At 48.3% G+C, this 19,923-nt stretch overlaps 8 protein-coding genes and 1 non-coding gene across 9 annotated transcripts; 6 read left to right on the top strand and 3 right to left on the bottom strand.

The window, feature by feature from the left end:
• Positions 1-1,641: 1,641 nt before the first annotated feature.
• AGABI2DRAFT_207725 (hypothetical protein) lies at positions 1,642-3,109 on the top strand (the record flags this gene model as incomplete). Its single annotated transcript, XM_006462972.1, has 4 exons — positions 1,642-2,132; positions 2,299-2,512; positions 2,565-2,767; positions 2,822-3,109. The coding sequence occupies exons 1-4, from the start codon at positions 1,812-1,814 to the stop codon at positions 3,107-3,109; spliced, it is 1,026 nt and encodes a 341-aa protein (XP_006463035.1). The 5' UTR covers positions 1,642-1,811.
• A 1,006-nt stretch (positions 3,110-4,115) lies between these two features.
• On the bottom strand, positions 4,116-4,720 carry AGABI2DRAFT_137624 (hypothetical protein). Its single transcript, XM_006462971.1, has 2 exons — positions 4,562-4,720; positions 4,116-4,508 (listed from the first exon to the last, which is right to left on the bottom strand). Exons 1-2 carry the CDS (start codon positions 4,706-4,708, stop codon positions 4,161-4,163), a joined length of 495 nt encoding a protein of 164 aa, XP_006463034.1. The 5' UTR covers positions 4,709-4,720; the 3' UTR covers positions 4,116-4,160.
• Positions 4,721-5,881: 1,161 nt separating this feature from the next.
• AGABI2DRAFT_t89 lies at positions 5,882-5,961 on the top strand. The gene has a single exon. It is a non-coding gene; the product is annotated as a tRNA-Gly (tRNA).
• A 995-nt stretch (positions 5,962-6,956) lies between these two features.
• On the top strand, positions 6,957-11,007 carry AGABI2DRAFT_186810 (hypothetical protein; the record flags this gene model as incomplete). The annotated part of the gene is made up of 13 exons (XM_006462970.1): positions 6,957-7,113; positions 7,163-7,282; positions 7,333-7,416; positions 7,469-7,575; positions 7,629-7,961; positions 8,014-8,425; positions 8,472-8,661; positions 8,725-8,920; positions 8,971-10,161; positions 10,215-10,311; positions 10,364-10,449; positions 10,506-10,642; positions 10,701-11,007. The coding sequence occupies 13 exons, from the start codon at positions 6,957-6,959 to the stop codon at positions 11,005-11,007; spliced, it is 3,417 nt and encodes a 1,138-aa protein (XP_006463033.1).
• A 741-nt stretch (positions 11,008-11,748) lies between these two features.
• AGABI2DRAFT_179571 (hypothetical protein) lies at positions 11,749-12,539 on the top strand (the record flags this gene model as incomplete). The annotated part of the gene is made up of 4 exons (XM_006462969.1): positions 11,749-11,878; positions 11,932-12,071; positions 12,125-12,258; positions 12,310-12,539. Exons 1-4 carry the CDS (start codon positions 11,753-11,755, stop codon positions 12,537-12,539), a joined length of 630 nt encoding a protein of 209 aa, XP_006463032.1. The 5' UTR covers positions 11,749-11,752.
• Positions 12,540-12,912: 373 nt separating this feature from the next.
• Positions 12,913-13,785, bottom strand: AGABI2DRAFT_119841 (hypothetical protein; the record flags this gene model as incomplete). The annotated part of the gene is made up of 4 exons (XM_006462968.1): positions 12,913-13,157; positions 13,210-13,384; positions 13,439-13,516; positions 13,570-13,785. 4 exons carry the CDS (start codon positions 13,783-13,785, stop codon positions 12,913-12,915), a joined length of 714 nt encoding a protein of 237 aa, XP_006463031.1.
• Positions 13,786-14,023: 238 nt separating this feature from the next.
• On the bottom strand, positions 14,024-14,888 carry AGABI2DRAFT_119840 (hypothetical protein; the record flags this gene model as incomplete). The annotated part of the gene is made up of 3 exons (XM_006462967.1): positions 14,024-14,087; positions 14,142-14,396; positions 14,458-14,888. 3 exons carry the CDS (start codon positions 14,886-14,888, stop codon positions 14,024-14,026), a joined length of 750 nt encoding a protein of 249 aa, XP_006463030.1.
• A 900-nt stretch (positions 14,889-15,788) lies between these two features.
• On the top strand, positions 15,789-17,125 carry AGABI2DRAFT_137621 (hypothetical protein). The gene is given in 6 exon segments (XM_006462966.1): positions 15,789-15,867; positions 15,990-16,081; positions 16,137-16,375; positions 16,431-16,676; positions 16,756-16,901; positions 16,914-17,125. 4 exon segments carry the CDS (start codon positions 15,992-15,994, stop codon positions 16,829-16,831), a joined length of 651 nt encoding a protein of 216 aa, XP_006463029.1. The 5' UTR covers positions 15,789-15,867; positions 15,990-15,991; the 3' UTR covers positions 16,832-16,901; positions 16,914-17,125.
• On the top strand, positions 17,113-19,862 carry AGABI2DRAFT_207720 (WC-1 blue light photoreceptor). Its single transcript, XM_006462965.1, has 2 exons — positions 17,113-17,375; positions 17,424-19,862. Exons 1-2 carry the CDS (start codon positions 17,128-17,130, stop codon positions 19,816-19,818), a joined length of 2,643 nt encoding a protein of 880 aa, XP_006463028.1. The 5' UTR covers positions 17,113-17,127; the 3' UTR covers positions 19,819-19,862.
• Positions 19,863-19,923: the final 61 nt, after the last annotated feature.

Genomic DNA, 19,923 nt, shown 5'->3' with positions numbered 1-19,923 from the left:
TGGCCCAACCTAAATTCTACGCATCGTCTCGAGTTTGGCAGGGTCTGAGCAGTATCTCTACTCATCCTGAACGATACAGTCAACTGACCTGGCGAAGGCCATCATATAATATATATATATGGACCCATACGTGAACATTAAAACTCGAAATTTCTTCTTTTCGTTTTTTGGATGGGGCGTGAGGGACTTTCGACAGATAGCAACCAGCTCGTCGTGTCACTCGTGAGACCAGCTTCTTAAAGCGGTTATCAAGCGCATGTGCATAGGTGCAGAAAGTCTCTCACCTCTGTAATATGCACTTACACACTCCTTGAGGGTGACAGATCGAAGCTTATCAAGCACAACAGGAACGTTGGTCTTGATGATAGTCGGGGCATCCTTTATACACAACGGGGTAAGCGATCTCGCTGATGAAGGGGATATATAGCTTAGAAATAAGGATGTGAGCATTCAGATAATGATAGCACCTCTGCTTGAGGAATAGTTTAACTTGACGAGGATAGAAGCCTCACCAACGAGCAAGGGGAGGCAGATAGTCACAGCAAGGAGTGGATGGAAGTTTTCGCGGGTGGTTGAGTGGCTAAGGGCTGTGAACTGTTGGTGACCAAAATTATGATTGTCCCTCGATCATTGTAACGGCATTCTGGATAGGTGCGAAGCGCCGAAATTATCTAGAGAACAGATTAGAGCCTTAGGAGTATACCACCAGGAAGCTGAAGGATCATGGTGAAAGTGTAGGCCCTTGAAGGTTCTGTTGATAGAGATAATAGGAAGTTAAGGGCCTGTACGGCAACTCTGAGCTAAGGCCTGTAGAGGCCTGTTGCCTGCCAAATTTCGTTTCCACGGCTTGAAATCGATCGAGTTCAAAACCGATTGAGCTGTACATAGGAGAGTGCGAATCGCAGGACAAACGGTTCCTGAGTCTCAGTGAGATGATAACCGTCGATTTCAAAATCGACCGACTTTGAACCTCGGATTTGCCATCAGGGCCTTATATATGTCAGGGGCGTGAGACGAATCCGGATTATGGCGAGACCATCAGTGGTAGCGGGTAGTGGTGGGTTAGATATCGTGTTCGAGTACTGAACGCTGAAAGGCCACCTCAACTCCCCTTCTCTGATCCTCTGGCGGCGCCAAATTGCCACCACCGACATCCCGATTGCCTGAATCAGAGATATGAATTCACAACAGAGCTTTTTCATACTGAGAGACACGAGAAAAATGACGAGATCAAACCGCACAGGCACGTTGACTACGAGTGAGAGAGTTTGAAATTACATCGATAAGAGACCAAGGGATAGTAGTCTGTTGCGTAAGAGCTTGAAGTTGGAAGATAGTCGGCTCGCCGCAGACGAGCGGACTTTGGAGTAAATATGTCGCTCGAATGGTATTAAGAGTGAAGGAGTGGAGAGGAAACCGCCTGGAGCGATGGGAGTATGTGTGAGTGGACAGCCTGATGTGGCGTTCAACTTCACGCGGTCCTCTCGTCCTCACTCGACTGAAATCACATGGAGCCGGCAATCAGTCTGTCACGACTCTGCCTTCCCACAGAAAACCCTATTGGCATAACATTGGTATATCCTTTCAAGGTGACCGGTTTCCGCACCATTCCGTCTGGAACATGCTAACCTTATTTACCCTGACATTTCCCCGTTTTTCCATACGGTCATAAACTCATCGGAGATCCTATTGGGCCTCCAACTGTGAGGCAGGCTGACATACTTAAATGCATTATACGCGTAACCAAGTCAATCGTCCCTTCTTGGTTGGTCCCACCTCATTAACTAGCCACCCTTGTCCAAGCGACCTTAATGTCTTCCGCTGAGAGGAGGTTCCCTATCACAGCGGCTCAGCTGGTAGGCAATTTCTGCGAAACCCTCTTATACGGCATGTACCTTGTGACGTGCGGTTTATGCGCGCGGGCTTTCCTTTTTACAGGGAGTGGAAAGGAAGAGCGGTGGCTTCGGCCGCATGAGATTCGCTGGATGATGGTGTTTATTGCAACGACTCTGCTCGCTATCTGCTCGTTCGATGTGGCGATTGGTCTACTACATAACTTTCAAGCCTTCATTCAGTCGACCAACCCTTCAGAGGAATACTATGACATTGGAGACTGGATAAATATTTCTCGAGTGAGTAGATCTCTGTTTCCTGCAGCCGCCACCGCTAATGCGACCAATCATCGGACAGTCCGTAAACCAAGTTATTGCGATGATCCTGGGCGATTTTGTTTTGGTACAATTTCAAAAATGTCTAGCCCGAAGTCATACTGAACGAAGACCGTTCAACCGGTGTTAGATTTATCGATGTTGGATTGTCCATGGGCATCGCTGGTTGATCATCGTGCCCTCCCTCGTTCTTTACCTTGGTGGTATTTCGATGGCTGTCAGGCTAATTCAAGTTGAAGCTGATCCGGGTACAATGCGGGAAATATCTGTGGTTTCCAATCAACTTCGTCCTTGGTTACTGGCATTTTTCGCTATCACTGCTGCCCAGAATGCACTTACAACATGTGAGCTATCAGGGTATAAATACCGGCGGACACATGCTGAATTCTTTTATAGCTGTGATTATTTGGCGGATTTGGCGTGTGGACTCGCGAAGTTCAGTTTACTTCCACAGTGGGTCAACTGTGAACCAAACTCGTTATCTACGCAAAGTAATGCGGGTCATTGCTGAGTCGGGAGCAGTCTACACATTGATGGTGTTTCTCACTTTCATTCTCTGTATAACCGGAAGTAATGCTCTCTATCCAATGTCTGATATGGTAAGTCGTATTTCACCCGCATATCTGATTGACGTGGAATTGATTTATTGTAAGACTCTTCAAGCTACTGGAATCGCATTTAATGTGATTCTCATTCGCTCCCCTACGAGACGCGACAAGCAATTCAACGCCTTCGAACACAATACCAGGGCATCAATCCTTGTGGACCAACACGCAGTGGTGGACAATACCGCGATGCGGTCGATCAGCATGGCTCGCCAGCCAAGTCATCCCCCGCGACAAGCAGTCAAGTCATTAGGTTCAAGGGCTAGGTCCGAATCATCAGCATCGGATCTCCATTCGGATGGCATCGTCGTTTCAAAAACGGTTCTCACTTCTTGATCTCAACTGTTGTGCCCTCATTTTTGTATAATGGACCTGTGCCTTATTCCGCCATTTAGTGTAAATTCGATCTGGGTAAGATACCCCAATTATGTACTTCTTGTACCTGGCAAATGTTGCTATATAGTCTTTCGTTTATGTCTGTAGGGCAGTATTTATTGTCAGCTTTATGATAGGATAATGATATTTCTTCACAAACCATTTAAGCAAAACCGACAACAGATTCACCTGTTTGAATCTATTTGTAGAAATACAGAACACCGATAAGGTAGAATTGTGAAAGAATCGGTCTCATCATCCACTGTCAGAAAACTTTACCCACCTTTTTATTCTTGCTATCACGATGAGCATCGACTTCCAAGTTAATGCGGTGGCACATGGCTACATTCGTGATGTGGTTGATGCGTCAAACTGCTTTTACAGGCAACTCGTTCCGCTAAATCGGAGAACAGTAATAGCGATGGGCAGGGAGATTTGGTAATATTATATATAACACGAATGTGGCTAATTTAGTTTCTGAATTTCGACCCCATACGGTTCTTCTGGTCCACGGGATTGTTTCATCAACTTTTAGGCGATAATAACCAATTAACTAAAAAATTGAATAGAGAAAGAGTCTAAGATCGAAACAGGTACATAGAATAATTTGTCAAGGAACATAAGTAGGCTTTAACTATTGTATTGACCTCGAGGAGTGGGAAGGCTATATAGAACTGATAGGCTCAAAGTGGAACTTGGCATTGACTTGGCAGTGGGTCCGCCCGAGATAACAGGAGATAACTTACTCGCCTTCCCATCATTGCTATATTCGGATTGAATGGGAGAATGGGAAAAAGGAATCAAAAGGGCTCATAAGAATCTCTCTCGGAGGCAGTATGTAGCCATGTACATCTGTTGCAGCCTCCACTGGTTAGTAACTTCACACGAGATCACACGCGTTGCTTGCTTCTCTGGCCCAGTATTACGAAGCGCTGGATATACATTCACTGACGAAGGTTGAAGTTTTGAACTTCGATCTGAGTAGAGGGTCATTAATATTATTAGAATACAGTCAAACAGCTATACGGTTCTTGAAAACATATTCATACAACGTCGCCAATGCTACGCGCTTGTCCTGTGCTTCCACCCTCGTGATAGCAAGATGTACCTGATCTTCTGTGGCGTTGTGAGCCGCATAATTACCTTGATCACGAATGGAGTTGGGATAACAAATGAGGTGGATAGAGTTTTTGGGGAGAGGAAAAGAGGAATTGGCGAGACGAGAGTGTAGGTATCCCGCCAAGTCATAACTTTTTTCTTTGCAAATTTGATGAAGCGAATCCCAAGACTCTCCAAGATCGGTCGCCACTTTGATGCGCGCTTCGTCGAGGAGATATCTGAGATGCAAAAAAGAAACAGACTAGAAGACAGAGTTTGATAAGTCTGGAGATGGCAAAGAATTGGGTAACTTACGTGCTGTAGCCCTTCGTACGACGCCTGCAACGTAGCCATATTACGCTTAACATCTTCTAGATCCTTTTTCAAGCTGTTCACCGCCTTCTCGTTTTGACATCTCATATCTTCCATTTGCCGTTCCTTTTCGTTGATCGTTTTCTTCATCTCTTCCATCCTCTTATTTTGTCCTTTGATCGTTTTCTTCATCTCTTCCATCGTCTTATTTTGTCCGTTGATCGTTTTCCGCAACTCCTCTATTTTCTTGTCATATTGCCCGCTCATCGTTTTCCGCATCTCTTCCATTTTCTTGTCATATTGCCCGCTCATCGTTTTCCGCATCTCCTCTATTTTCTTGTCATATTGCCCGCTCATCGTTTTCCGCAATTCTTCCATTTTCTTGTCATGTTGCCCGTTAGTCTTTTGCAACTCTCCTATCTTCTCATTTTGCCACTTCATGGCCTGTTGCATTTCCAGCATCATATTCCGCATTTCAGACATCCCACCGCCTAGCAGTCACGACCATGATTAGTATATATTACGAACAACAGTATAATGATAGAACATTACGCTGATTGTGAATACGTTGCTTGACATCGTTGGTAATACTCTGGGGAGGAGAAACGAGGGCTATAAGTGGCATTTCATCAGGCAAGTCTGAAAGAGTCGCTTGTGGGGGTACTAAAAAAATGAGATGATATAATATGAAATGAGTCGAATGAGTTGTCTGCATGGCAATTCGTATACGAACAAGGAGGAAAGAGTTGGATTTCTAGGTCTTGAATGCTTGCGAAATTGGAATTGTCGAATGGCAAGTCAAAGTCTTGGGCAACCCGTCTTGTGACTTCCCACCCGAGCGCTGTCACAAAAAACTTGGGAGTAGACGCGTGAGCTCCTACTGTGTACTCTCTCGTTGCCGACCATTCTGGCCAAATGGCAATGATTTTCTTGGTCGCCGGTGGCTGGTCTGTCATTGGGTTAATGGGGTGGTAGGATAGTAATAGAGAAAACAAATTTCTTTTTTCCAAATCGCACATCTACATATATGATACTGATAGATAATGCCTCGTGTTCACCACGCCGACCAGGTTGAACATTCTGAGAAGAAATTCTACAAAGGATTATTAGCTTTTTGGACAAGCGATATATGCCACATGTAGTCTTGGGATATAGTACATTTTCCTTTCCGATATCATTGAACGATCCACTCTTACTCCCCGCGCCTATACTCGGAAATTGGAATCACTCGAAATACGTCGACCTATGAGAAAACATCCACAGTTTGCTGGCGGGGAAGAGCTAGTTGAGCCAAAAATGAATGTCCTGGACTACAATGTGCGCACGTCGATGGTGAAGTGGTTATCATGCTTGCCTTCCATGTTGGTTAGCAAGCGGCACGGGTTCGATTCCCGTTCGACGTAATTTATCTTTTTTGCAGAAGGTCAGAGTGGTAATAGTAGTGACTAAGGATACACAATGTTAGGAAACGAGATACAATGATGATGGCTACATGAACGGAATGGTTCTAATTTCAAAAGTACCATCAGCGCTCGGAGATAAGCCTGCGAAGATGACATCTTGACGTAGATAATCTACACGGCATACCGAGGAACCAGTGTGGACACCAGGAGCGAGGAGGGTTTGGCGGGTACGACAAGAGTCTCGAATTTTGTCACGGTCTTCTTTCGGAAGAGCTATGGTCCAGTACTCGGGAATGTAAACAGGCTGGGCGAGCACGGCAGAGAGCTGACTGAGGACGTCTGCAACTGTGACTCCTCTACGAGGATGACTGGAATTAATATCGATATACCAAGGGAGACGGCGGTGCCATAGAAGGAGACAAGAAAGAGCCGGAGTTGTTATCGGTTGTTGGAGATCATCGTTGGAAGGAATTCTATGTGAAGCGGGAAGAGAGAAACGAGGGTCCGAAGGGAGATGGTAGCGTAAATCGTAACGTATTGGGGGCAGAGTCTTGGAACTGTAACGGAGAAGAGGGGCTACACGAACTGATATGTGGCAAGACGGTCTATAAACGAGGGAAAGAAATAAAATACAGAAAGCTCACTTGAGCCAAAGCGGGCGAAGAAATTGGGGAAGGGGACGAGCTTGTTGGGAAAAGAAGGGCGCCAGTGCTGTGGGCGGGGGTACAGGGGAATGTCGGGTGTGAAATCGGATTCATGAGGGTCATAACGATGAGACGTTGTCTTGGGAGTATGAAAGATTATGGGGTGTGGTGGCGAGAGTTGATATGGATAGTGGGCTTGCGGCGCGAAGCTGGTACGACGATCAGGGATGAATTGAATATTGAAGGGGCGAGACTCACGACATTAAAGTGCAGGAGGAAGAAAGGAGTTGTGTGGCTATAAAAGAGAGACTGAAGCGAGAGCAGGAGTAGTGTTATTTATAGCGCGAGTGGATGTCTTTCAGCAACCCGTTTGATGTCTACTCAGACTCGCGCACCCATCCCCACCCTGGCCCTTCCCGCAACGCCCGCCTCGCAAAAGTCACCTTGCCCGGCGGTGGACTGATTTCAAAGGGCGAGGATGGCAGAATAGCAGTAGCAGGCAGAGAATGTGCGCGCGCTTCGACAAATTTTACCTTCTCTGACCTCTGCAATCGCAGCTCTCAGAATTCTCCGCATCTCCGACACGTCTCGCAAGATTGAGTCGTCGAGAAATCTATGGGATGGCAGTGGACTTAAGATCGACTGCGCCAGCACAGATGTGGCCTGGGCTTATGGAGGTGATCAACCACTCTTTCTTTGCCGACCCTCCTCCTCAAACTCTGTATAGCCTTCAACAACAAGATCCTCACCAGTGCTCGCAACGGAGAACTCATCGTCTGGGATCTCAATAGGTCTGGTCACTCAAAATATGGTACGCCTTCTTCACTGCTCTCGTCTACCTCTGCTAAACACCCGCTCTCTAGAACGCAAAACTAAGGAGCATCTGCGCTCCATTCACGCCTTGTCGGTCTCACGCGTCGCGCACCACTACTGCATAACTGGTTCTGCAGATGCAGACTTTCGCATCTGGGTCCGTCCTCTTCTTCTTTCTCTCTCAGCTCTCCATTTCATTCCATCTTCTAGGACCTCCGCGATACTCAATCTTCCGTCATGCGCGTCCATAACCCCTCCGCCGTTCGCCGTGTCATCTTTTCTCCCTGTACATGGAACCCTCTCTTCGTCCTAGTTGGTATGGACAATGGCACCATCCACCGCTGGGACCTCAAGATGGGCCAACGGGGCCTCCTCGATCGTCTCCCTGTCGCTCATATGGCCCCCATCACCTCCCTGGATTGGTATAGCGGAGGAGAAGTGACGTCTCATGCCATCTCCATCTCCAGTCCTCAACCTTCGGACGATTACACCGGAAATACCCTCGGATGGGTCGCAAGCGCAGGTTGGGATCGCTGTGTCAAAGTGAATTACGTGCAATCTCACTTCCCTTATTTGCCTAATGGTAAATTTGCAGGTTTGGAATCTCACCGGTCCAGAAGTTGCGTCTCACATGCCGAATAAACCTACGTACACCCTCCACACATCGTATCCCATCCGCCGCGTCCTCTGGCGTCCCGGCTTCGAATGCGAATTGGCTGTCGTATCCCACGCGGATTTCACTGTGTCTTCCTCTCACGTCGATCATCTTCGTTCCACTCCGTCCTCGACTGCTTTGGCCAGTGGTTTCCAAAGTCGTGTCAGTAGCGGACTCGGCCTCGACGCTGTCTTCAAGGGCTTGAGTGAACTCAAGCCGACGCCAAAGGAATGCCAACCTGTTCCACATAACCCTAGCCCAGTTCTCGATGCTGTAGAAATTTGGGACGTAAGGAGAAGTTGGATCCCCAAGTGGTCTGTCACCGGCACATCAGCTGAAGGGGGTGTCACTGGTGAGTCGAATCATGTAAAAAACTGCGCCTCGCTCATCTACTTTAGCTATCGAATTCGCCGACCCTCATAGCTTGCTCGCTCAAAATACAAATGGGACATTCACCCAGGTCGACTTGAGGGACGCTTCAAAACCTCTGGACGCTATTTCTAGGGCTTCTACAACGTGGACTCCAGACGATTCATTCGCTTTTGTTACAGACAATATTTTTCGTTGGGAAATACCATATGACGACATGTATGTACCTCTCCAGTGCTGAAGTGCATATATTGATCATAATTATTTCAGACACCCCGACAGACTTGGCCAGGAGATCTCCGTTCCCAAATCATCTCTCAAGCAAATCGGTGATCCTTCCTTCCGCCCCACAACGCAGAAATTTGGTGCATTCTCTTCAGCCGAAGCACACCTCAACGCGGACGCTTTCAGGCAATTAGCATCTTCGTATATCATCAATGGGGACGATCTACCTGACTTGTGCATGAAAAACATGCAGGTAAGCGACCACCAACACACCAAAGTTATCCTTCTGACTGGTTTTCTTAGGCCGCTCTTGCTGCTGGAAAACCGCACGTTGCGCAAATGTGGATGCTCATGAGCACAACGTTGACAGAACGCGTACCAAGTCTTCCTCCGACACCTCCACAATCGCCACCACCTCAACGAGTCACTTCTTTGACTCGCCTTTCTCGTCAAGCCATAACAACTCCAAGACAGCCATTGCCAGCATACAAATTCCCTCCTTCCGCGTCTGCATCTCGGTCGCCCGACGTGCCGAGATCTCGAGGTAGTCCGCGTCAGCTTCCCATCGCTTTCGAACGTTCATCCAAGTTTGCTCACCGGAGCCCGTCTTTATCAAAACAGCGGTCCCCGCTTTCTTCAAATTCCTCTTCTCCACTGCATCATGCTGTAAACCTTCCCCCAGTCACTCCTCGACGTACAAGCTTCTTCAGTCGTCGAGAATCCCTGGATTCGGGTGGTTCGGCACGACGTTCCGTTCTTTTGAGAAGGCAATCGGTTCCTACGTCCGCTCATAGTGCAAGTCCCATCGATAAGAATTCTGCTGGCGTCAGAAACGCTGGTGAAGGTGTTCTTAGTGACTCTGATTCTTCTACTGAGGACACTGTCGAGAGCTGTGGGGAAGAAGAGGACACTGTTGGTGCTCTGTCTACAGATGAGGAAAGGGGAGAAGAAGACACTTTCTCTTTGCCTGTTCCTCCAACACCGAGTCCATTGTCTACGATAGTTCAAGAACAGTATTGGACAGATCCAGAAGAGGAAGACGAAGCTTCTCCATCTCCTAAATCCAGTGATACAGAATCAGGGAATGATTCGAATTCAACCCGAAGAAAACCTTATATCAATAAAACAAGGCGTCTTCCATCATCTCGTGTAAAAACTCGTTCTCGAAGTTCAACCTTGGCTTCACTTCCAGCTCCATCGAGATTAAATTCCATCTCGGCCCGTTCTCAAAGTCGTGTGACGCCGAGTGGGGCTAATGACCGGCAGCCCGCTCAGCCTCTTCCAGAAGTTGGGAAAGACTCGGAAATGGCGGCGCGTGATACTTCGAGTCGGTATCGCGGTAAACCAAAACAAGATGCGAACGACGCGTTGCTTCCTGCCAAGACTTCCAAGGTGATAGCCCGTCGAGAAGATATCGTTGTTCTACACGAAAGTCGCATGTTGGAGTACGGTTGGGACGTGTTACGTCAAGCGTTTGAAGAGTTTGTAATCACTGTGAGTGTTCTTTGAATCTCTTTTGTTTTCCAATAAAATTAAACACAACACAGGGCGACGTCCAAACTGCTGCTACTATGGCTGTTATTGCGCCCGAACAGCTGAAGATTTCTCTCCGGAGACGACTTCATATCTATGATGCCTACATAGGTAAGTTTATCCTCGCTTTGTATGTATCGTTTCGTTCAGATGGATTTGTTAGATCAACTGCAGAAGTTCCAGCTTTACACGACCGCAGCGTATTTCCGCAAACACTCCAAAGTCCAGCAAATCAGAAATATGACTCTCGTACGCCATTCCCTCTCTTTTAAAGATCTTTTTTAACCATATAGTTGTTTTATCAGATTGATACTACGATATATACCACTTGTGGAAGATGCAGAAAACCACTCATCCGACCTGCAGGACGATCTAAATGGAAGGGTCCGACGTACAGTTACTGTATCGGTTGTAAAACCTCCACCGTCATCTGCTCAATATGGTCAGTCCAACATCCGTTTGCGATATTTTCTCTTGTGTCTCTAATCATGGCGTCATAGTCGGCTTCCTGTCCGCACCATGCTTTTCCAATGTTCAATATGCCATCATGGCGGTCATCAATCATGTTATCGACAATTTTACTTGAATCAACCCTTGGTCGATTTACCATCGTCTCGGGCACTTAATGAGCAATGCAGTCGAAGTCCTGCGAAAATGTTATCCGATCAGCAATTCGATGCCAAGGATAGTGATGTACAGAATCCTCAGAGGCAGTTGCAGACGGAGCCTTTCTCTTTTAGGAGAACACTGGCCGGACATCCCTGTGCAGGTGGTTGTGGACATTTTTGTTGGGCAACTTGGAAATGATCAAGTGGGGTATATTAGTGTTTCTTTAGTGGTTTTATTACCCCTTTGTTTGCTTACATCTAAAAGCAAGTTTTTTTCGGCGGATTCCTAACTTATTACAGTTGCTTTTGTCAAGGGCAATTACTCACATTTGTAAATTCTGTAGCCTAGATATCTGCACGGATGACGTCGAAAGCGCGGTTCGACTAGTCATTTGAACTATCACTTGTTTTTATTCGCTCGTACTGTTGCCTCTAAGCGGAAGAACGCGCGAGGAATGAGCACAGTCTGAATTTTCGGAGCGACGACCATATGATCGATTGTGATCAGAGTGACAATTCACATTTTATTTCTTCTACTATTGCTACTTTATCGATGCGGTCCTATGCGGTTCCGCACCTCTACGTCTCTTATTTATAAAGTTTTCCACCCACCCAAATCCTTATTACTGGAAGCCCGGTCGGCCAACATAGGTGATTGAAGCCCACACTTTTGGGGTGACCCGACTGCGTTCCAGCTTCGATCTCACCGCCTGGGGATCTCGGGCCCTACAGCCCATGGCCCTCAATCCCAACTCGCAATGTTGGTTGACCAGTGACTATCCGGCTCGCGACGAACCAGGATTTCAGTTCACGAGGCCATCGCTCACCAACTTCACTGACTGCGCAAAATCAACTCGCCCCGATCGCTCGAGTTCAAATTCGAACTCCGACGCTAGTCCATATTCGCATAAATTTCCTTGGATCTCCTTTACCACGCTCTCACAATGGACCATCCACCCCCCCTGCACGCTGAACCCCCTCCCCCTGCGCCACGCCCACCGAACCACGGTGCCCTGGGAGAAGCCGTTGTCGTAATCGCCCAGGAGCTCCAACACGCATTTCATGGTGGTGTGCGTATCTCTCTAGTCACCATCACTACCCAATTACTGATTGATTGTGACAGAATGTAGCAAACGAGGTTCGGAACCTTCGCGAGGATATTACTAGGTTGATTGGTGGTGTCAACCACCTTTCACGACGTTTCCGTCGGTTGGAGCACAGCTTCCGTCGGTTGGAGCACAGCCATAGGCGATTAGAAGAGAAGTCAGCCATTGTTTTGTATTTTGTTTTATTTATTCATTTTATTCATTTGATAGGATCAATATGATGCCACTTCGCTCGTTCAATGCATCTGCGCACTCTCGAGTTCCCGTTTTGTATCCCTACCCATATCGGCCAAACCGTTTGAATCACCTGCCCCGGACCAAGGGTGAATTGGAATGTATATCTGGTACGTTGGCATTGAAACTATATCACTACTATCAAGCTTAAGTTATTCTAGGTATTAATGCTCAACGGGTTCTTGTGCACCTTGGATTTCATCCAGATACTATTCCTGCAAATGCACAACAACGGAAGGATATGCTACTGACCCATCTGGGTCTGAAGGTGGATGTTGGCCCTTTTCTCTATGAAGGGAATGAGGAGGAGGAGGAGGAGGAGGAGGAGAGGGGTAGGAGAAGGAGGATGAAAATAAAGAGGAGGAGGGTGTTGAAGAGGATGACAACGTAGAATGAGGAGTGCCATTGAACTATGATAATTTTTCTATTCATTTTATTGTCTCGTATTTTAGTGTACAGCCAACCTATCTGTAAATTGTCAGCATTTGTAGAACATGGTATATTTTGAGCCAATAATCAACTCAAGTTGAATCGATTTGTATATTTCTCAACTGGGTTTTGCCATAATTGTTGTCTATTTGCACCTCAAATTTCATGTGCAGGCTGACTCCGAGATGAGGATTTGTATGGTACTCTAGTGATGTCAAGAGCAGAGAGAAGGCTTCGCCAGAAGAAATGGACAAGGAAAGCTTCATGCTGCAGGGTCGGTGCCAGTGTGAAGTAAGAGCGCGAAAAGCACGAAGGAGTCCGCTAATCAAACAAATCTAAAATTCCGTGTCGGTCCATTGATCATCACTAAAACAAAGTTGGCTAAGGCCAAGGTCATATAATCGGGTCATCTTAACGAGCATGCCCAGCGCTTGGCTGAGTTCGCCGTGGGCAGCACCATCTCCAGGTCCATTGAGTAAATCCCACGCATCCTCATCCATCTCATCACCCATACAACCCCACGCTGATCGGACGGCACCAGGATAATTAAACGCAGCAAGGATAAAGCAAACGGGTGAGCCTAATGTGGCGTCAGCGCACAAATCAAATATAGAAACCTGACGAGGTCGTACATAGGCCACTGATTTCTTGTTCGGAGAGCAATCGGGGATTGGTGTTTTGGGGGGATGAGACGAGTCCTGGATCATTTAGTGCTGTATGTTCCGGTAGCTTGTCTCCGAGATGGTATAGGCGTTGGCATGCAGGACATATACGACTGGTAGCGCGGCTCTTGTTATACCATAGCATCTGCCAAGAAGAATGAGATTACAAATCCGAGAGCGAGAGCTTTTCACGACTTACCAACGATAATTCCTCTGGTAGGATGGTCCTTATCATCTCGAGCACTTCTTGCTGTGCAAACTCGGCACATAGAGGGACCTTGAGATAACAATCAGCCAAACAAAGAAAAGAATATTGTAAAAAAGACTCACATCCCAGGCGGGTGGTTGAGAAAAATATTTGGAAGCTAAGAAAGCAGCGACGTCCCTTACACGCGGACCATTTCCGGGGTCGTATATGAAAGGGGAATCTAGGAGAGGGAGAGGGGGATAGGAAAGGGCAAGAGAGAATGGCTTTGCGGAGGTCTGCGCGGTTGTTGGCTTCTTCTTTGCCTTGCGTCGGCGTTTGTGGTTTGTAGGACCAGGCATGCAGTCGATCAACTCCACGCGACGCGCGTGGTGGTATAGCTCACGTGCCACCGATCATAGCGGTGACCCTGAGACAATGGGGGCTATTGTCGTGCCCAACTCGTTCGAGGGAACTAATTGCTGTCATTCATATATTTAAACAGATAGAGCTATATTTGTCGAGGGAAGCAGCATGCACATGGACACCGCAGATGATACTCAAGGGAATCGTGCGGAGATGAAGGGGTATATATATATATCAAGCTGCCACTCGTGGCGAGCGCATTAGTACAGGATTTTGAGAGCTGAGCGTCACAGAGTCCCTGTAGTTGCAATTCAGAATTCGAATCAGGATCCCAGAGTTAACAAGAACTCACTTTAACTCACTAGGAGTGATTAAACGCATGCGATATCGGTAAACCTCCCACAGTTGCTCACAGCCAACCTGGCTGCTATCCAATAGTTTCTCGCCTGGCCGAAAGTCCAATCGACAGTTGCAATCATGCCGAATGGTCTGGTCGAAATCGATGATACGAATGTCCCCGTTCTTTTCCAAAACGTTTCTTTCTGCGAAATCCCCATGAATGAAACCACATTTGTGTATCTCTCGCAGTTGGTGAAGAATTCGGAGGCTTTTCGTGAGGGGCGATTCATTAGTAATAACCTTGAGGTGAGTGGTAGGAGTGTACGCACCGTAGATCAACTGAAAGACGGTCAAAAGGACGTCTCAGACACTCCCCACAATACTCTAACATAAGGCACGCGACCGTTTGTCCATTCAACGTCCCAGCGTAAAGTCCGTAATACCGAGGTATGGCCGCTCCTTGGAGAGACTCGAGTTGGCCAGTGTAGACGTTTGCTTCTTCAACTAGTGTGTCGATGAGGTCGTCTCGCATGGCAAATTTGAGAACGACCGAGGTGGAACCGTTGGGACGTAGAAAATAGGCACGGAACACGGGTGAATCGGAGTGATAGTCGGCTGTCGTCTTTGGGTCGACGATTACGGTGGTAGATTTATCAGGTACATAGTAGCCATGGTCAGGGGTAGTGAATGCAGGTGAAAGAGTGCACTCTGGTGTCGTCCAGCCATACCAGGTCGAGGGAAAGTGTACTTGGATAGTCATGCTGTCGGAATTAGAAAAGGCGATGTTCGGGTGGGTCATATATACACAAACAAGTGGAAAACCCTTACAAGTCAATTTAATTAAAAAGGGCAGTGGTGCAGGGATCAATCAGAATTATATTTGACCTTGGTCCCTTATGGCTTCACGCGGAGACATTCTTTATGGGTGATGCGCTCTGTTTTCTGGCCACGGAATCGTATAAGGAAATTGTTGCCATCGATAACGGGTCAATACTCTGCTTCCAACTCCATCCCAGGCTCCATCCGCACGCCACTGCCACCTGGAATGCATTCGGTTCATGTTAACACATCCCAGCATGTATGGCGAGGGTCACAGAGCAGCGTACCACCCCTGCCAGTGATGTCAATGTTTATTCTCGGCACCTGCGGTGTTCTCGTCGGCTACGGTTATGAAGGCACTTTCGATATGGGAACCCATTCTCTCGGTTACCCGGGACGGATGAAAGTTCCAACGGAGAAACTATTGAAACACTTGTATGCAGTTATTACTGATCGTGAGCGCTACAAAGTCAGTTTGACTTTCAGCCATACGTTGTGCTTGCTCAGCCCTGGCCAGATGAGCGGTGTCAGCTGGAAAAGCATTACAGAAATGGGAAAGAGGTAGAGTTAAAAGTGAGGTAACTCCAGCTGAGAGCTCGGCGCCGCGGGCGTTGATTCGGCAGCAGAGGCTCCAGTGATGCTTAAGGATTGTCATAAGAAAAGAAGGATGACTCTAAATGATTAGCTGGCCGCCCGCGGCGAGCGTCATCTCGTGTTATTGCTGATGAACGCTGCAGATAAACTTGCGAGACTAACCCTTAATGATCAAGCGTTGACGCAATGCGTGCTGACAGAGAGTGGCACAGCCACAACGGGCTTACTCATCGCAAGAGCTTTAGTCATCCCCTGTAACCCAGGCGAACAAAAGGAACCGCGTCGTCGCTGCAGCAAATTCTCTCTTCCCCCCGTCAATTCATACAGTGAGTATGCTTGTTTTGTTCTTCGAGCAGCCGTTATACGAGTTTGCGTGGCGAAACAACGCTGGATTGGGCTGGATGGATGGGCTGAGACTTGGATGACGTTTGCTGACGCTTATGAACAGCAATGGGTCGTCGTCCCGCTCGCTGCTACCGTTACTGCAAGAACAAGCCTTACCCCAAGTCGAGGTACAACCGTGGTGTTCCCGACCCCAAGGTGCGTCCGACAGAGTAAAGGGGTGATCTGCAGTGATGATTGAAATTTGAATCAGATTCGAATCTTCGATTTGGGTCGTAAGCGTGCGTCTGTCGACGAGTTTCCATTCTGCTGCCACTTGGTGTCGGATGAATACGAGCAGCTGTCGAGTGAAGCTCTTGAAGCGGCGCGTATCTGTGCCAACAAGTATGTTACCAAGACGTCTGGCAAGGATTCATTCCATCTGCGAGTCCGCGTGCACCCATTCCACGTCATCCGTATCAACAAGATGTTAAGTTGCGCTGGTGCTGATCGGTGAGGGACATTCTGACTAGCGGTGGGGATAAGGCTGACAAGAATGACTTGGCAGACTTCAAACTGGTATGCGCGGAGCATGGGGTAAGCCCTATGGAACAGTTGCCCGGGTCAACATTGGGCAGATCATCCTGTCTATCCGCTGCAAGGAAACAAACTCGCAAGTGATCATTGAGGCGTTGCGCCGTGCACGGTACAAGTTCCCTGGACGCCAGAAGATCATTGTATCGAAGAAGTGGGGATTCACGAACGTGGATAAAGCGGAGTATACGCGGCTGAAGGAGGAGAAGAAGGTGCTACAGTGCGTGACGTATTCCATCCTATCCAGATTTGGTGAAGCGGCTACCGTGAAATGAACTGACTCGTTTTTTTGACATCAGGGATGGTGCATATGTGCAATTTATTCGGCCACGCGGCAATTTGGAGAAGAACCTTCGCAACCAGCTGCGCGCCTGAAGGGTGAGAGGGTGAGTACGAGTACAAGATGTATGTGTTGTGGTAGTGCGAATGCAGGTTGATTCGGTGATTGAGGTATTGTAAGTGTGTGGGTGAGTGTAGGTAAGTCGGCGACGTAAAGAAGGAAGACTAAGTGACATGCATGCCTCATATTCACTACTCCGTTCTGATCCAGTGGACGGAGGTTAGGGGAAACGGGGCAAAGAGCGAACTAGAATGCACTCTGTACTTTTACGTGTCTGATACTTGGGTAGTTACTGAGTATGAGCAATAGAAATGGAGGGTACAAATGTGAAATGACGTCATGGGAATCTGCGCCAGACTGCCTGGTGGATACAAAACCCGCGAGCGTAGCGCGTGTTAGCTTTATGGCCTACAACGACGCCGACAACGCCCTCGCCCTCCACCTCCCCTCTTTTGTCTGCGCACACGCTCCCACCCTCGCTCCCGGCGGTGGTGCAGAGGTCATCCCCGCCAGTCTTCTCTCCGACAATCCTCTCCTCCAGTCCTGGTTTTCTAACAATGGTTTCTCCATCGACCACCAGTGCGTGCCTGCTGCTTCTACCCTGTTGTTTTATTTAAATCATCTTAGATATCCCCCGAACGAGCAGCCCCACCGCGATTCGGCCCGGGCTCCTCAGTCCTCTTTGTCTGCTCCATTCGATTTTGATTCTGGGTTGTCTTCTGCGTCTACCTCGAATGCCTCGTCCTCGTCCCAGCTTCGGCCCCTCACCCAGTCGGAGATCTCGGCTTTGCTCGTCCCCCACCCCACCTCGTCCCTCCTGCGCCAGCCCTTCTTCCCCCTCTCTGGCCTTGCCGCTCCTTCCCCGTTAAATCTCCCTGTATACTCTGCCTCTGGCTTTGATCTTCTGTCTATCATGGCCCGAGTCGCCAATCGCCCTCATCCTCGTGTCGTCCTCGGCCCGGTAGATATGACTTGCTCTTTCGTCGTAGTTGATGTCCGCAGATACGATCATCCCATCGTATACTGTTCTCCTTCTTTTTGTCATCTCACTGGCTACACTGAGAACCAAGTCCTCGGCAGGAACTGTCGCTTCCTCCAAGCTCCCAATGGCCATGTGCAACGAGGAGATGCTCGTCTCTACACGGATCCAGCCGCCGTCGCCCATCTCAAGAAAAACCTTAGTGCGGATAAAGAGTGTCAGGCTAGTATCATTAATTACAAGAAGGATGGCACTGCCTTTGTGAACCTTGTCACCGTCATCCCCATAGCAGGTGGCGTTTTGGGTGGGCTCCACGAGGAATCCGACGTTGTTTATCACGTTGGCTTCCAGGTCGACCTCACCGAACAACCAAACGCTATTCTAGAAAAACTCCGCGATGGTAGTTACATTGTCGACTACGCCTCACACACTCCTACACCAACCCAGCAACCCCGGCATGTCCCCTTGATGAATTTTACTCAGACCAGGGATAGAAAGACTCAGGTTATTCCTTCTCTCAGAATATCGAGAGATCTCAAAAAGTTGCTTTCTGACCCCGCCTTTGTTAAATCAATCCCTATCTCTTCCTCAACTACTCTCTCTCTCCCGCAGTCATCGTCCACCACCCGCCCGGAGATCTCGTTATCTACCGTTGGAACCAACCAACTCTTCCATCTCATGCTACTCGAGGCTTTACCCGACTTTATCCTCGTCGTGTCACTCAAGGGGAGTTTTCTTTATGTGGCCCCTAGCGTTCGCCGAGTCTTGGGGTATGAGCCAGAAGAGATGGTGGGTCAAAGTATTTCAGACTTTGCCCATCCCGAAGACGTTGTCCCTCTGATGCGCGAACTGAAAGAGGGCAGTGCCACCGGCCTCGCCGCCGCTTTTACGGATGTATCTGAGCCAAATCTTGCGCCAGTATCGGATCAGACGCCGACAGGAATGCAGATCACGCCTCGGACTGTCGATCTTCTTTTCAGGGCACGGACGAAACACGGAGCTTACGTTTGGATTGAATGTAAAGGCCGGTTACATGTCGAACCAGGCAAAGGCCGGAAAGCCATCGTCCTCAGCGGACGTGCGAAAGAGATGCCTAGACTGAAATGGCAGTCTATTGCTTACGGAGGCGGTCTGACCATTCATACTCAATCGGAAGACTCAGAGACGGAAGTATGGGGTATGATGTCAAGTGGACAGAGCAGTGGTGGCGTTGTCTCCTTTACCGTCGTGGGTTCTGCCATGGTGCGCGTTTTAGGTTGGAATTCTTCGGAATTGGTCGGGCGACAGGTCGTCGAATTCATTGCGGATGGCGCAAGTGTTTTTTTGGGCGAGATACGGGAACTGTGCAACGCCAACGCTGGCGAAGGCCCCAGACGAGTGTGCTGCAAGATGAGGCACAAGAATAGAAACCTCGTGAATACTATTCTAGTCCTGTTCCGCCCCAGCTGCGATCCGTTCGCAAAATCCATCAAAGGTGTCATTCAAGCGCCTCTCATTTACCAGCTTCGCTCCATTCAATCCTTCGAATCTAATCTTCCCACTTCTCTCGTTCATTCTCTGACTTCCGATGTCTTTGATGTGCTTGACACAAGCCGAGACACGAGCTGGCAGTATGAACTACAGCAGATCCGGTTTGCTAACCAAAGATTGGGGGAGGAAATTTCGTCCATGAAGAAGCAGCTTGAAGACGCCAAGGGCGTCGAACACAAAGTCTTGCAGGATTTGCAGCAATGCCACGACGCGCAGCTCGACCACTTTGAAGTTCACCCGGATCCTTCTTCAACTCAGTTTGATTATCATTCCTATCTGCCTTCTCGACAACCAGAACCCACGCCGCCCCTTGAGACCCATTCCATCCACCACCATCCACAAGGCTATAATAACGCTGGGTCGTTTATGCCGCAACCGGAGATGATGGTATCAAACGGGTCTCCCATGTCTTTCTCTCGCGGCTGGGACGCGTCTTCGCTTTACTTCCAGAACCAGAACAAACATGATTCTCGAGGATTGAAACGTTCATGGGATGTTGCACGTTGTGGTTAATGAGTGAATAACGTCTTCCTCTTTTTCTTTTTTTTTTTTTTTTTGCTTGGGTTATTTGGCAGTACTGGTGAAGTAATGGGTTGCATTGGACTTTCTCTTCCGTTA

This window comes from Agaricus bisporus (genome assembly GCF_000300575.1).
Source record: "Agaricus bisporus var. bisporus H97 unplaced genomic scaffold AGABI2scaffold_8, whole genome shotgun sequence".
NCBI classification, from domain to species: domain Eukaryota; kingdom Fungi; phylum Basidiomycota; class Agaricomycetes; order Agaricales; family Agaricaceae; genus Agaricus; species Agaricus bisporus.
Note: the sequence above shows the minus strand (reverse complement) of the source record. Positions and strands in the feature narration are given on the sequence as shown.

What these genes read in the sequence shown, in the direction of transcription:
- AGABI2DRAFT_137624 (XM_006462971.1), bottom strand. Translation starts at nt 4,708, where the DNA reads ATGAAGAAAACGATCAACGAAAAGGAACGGCAAATGGAAGATATGAGA. An exon ending in CGTACGAAGGGCTACAGCAC is followed by an intron (nt 4,509 to 4,561) that starts GTAAGTTACCCA and finishes TCTGTCTTCTAG; the next exon opens with TCTGTTTCTTTTTTGCATCT.
- AGABI2DRAFT_137621 (XM_006462966.1), top strand. Translation starts at nt 15,992, where the DNA reads ATGGGTCGTCGTCCCGCTCGCTGCTACCGTTACTGCAAGAACAAGCCT. An exon ending in GTGGTGTTCCCGACCCCAAG is followed by an intron (nt 16,082 to 16,136) that starts GTGCGTCCGACA and finishes AATTTGAATCAG; the next exon opens with ATTCGAATCTTCGATTTGGG. An exon ending in AGTTGCGCTGGTGCTGATCG is followed by an intron (nt 16,376 to 16,430) that starts GTGAGGGACATT and finishes ATGACTTGGCAG; the next exon opens with ACTTCAAACTGGTATGCGCG.
- AGABI2DRAFT_207720 (XM_006462965.1), top strand. Translation starts at nt 17,128, where the DNA reads ATGACGTCATGGGAATCTGCGCCAGACTGCCTGGTGGATACAAAACCC. An exon ending in GGTTTCTCCATCGACCACCA is followed by an intron (nt 17,376 to 17,423) that starts GTGCGTGCCTGC and finishes AAATCATCTTAG; the next exon opens with ATATCCCCCGAACGAGCAGC.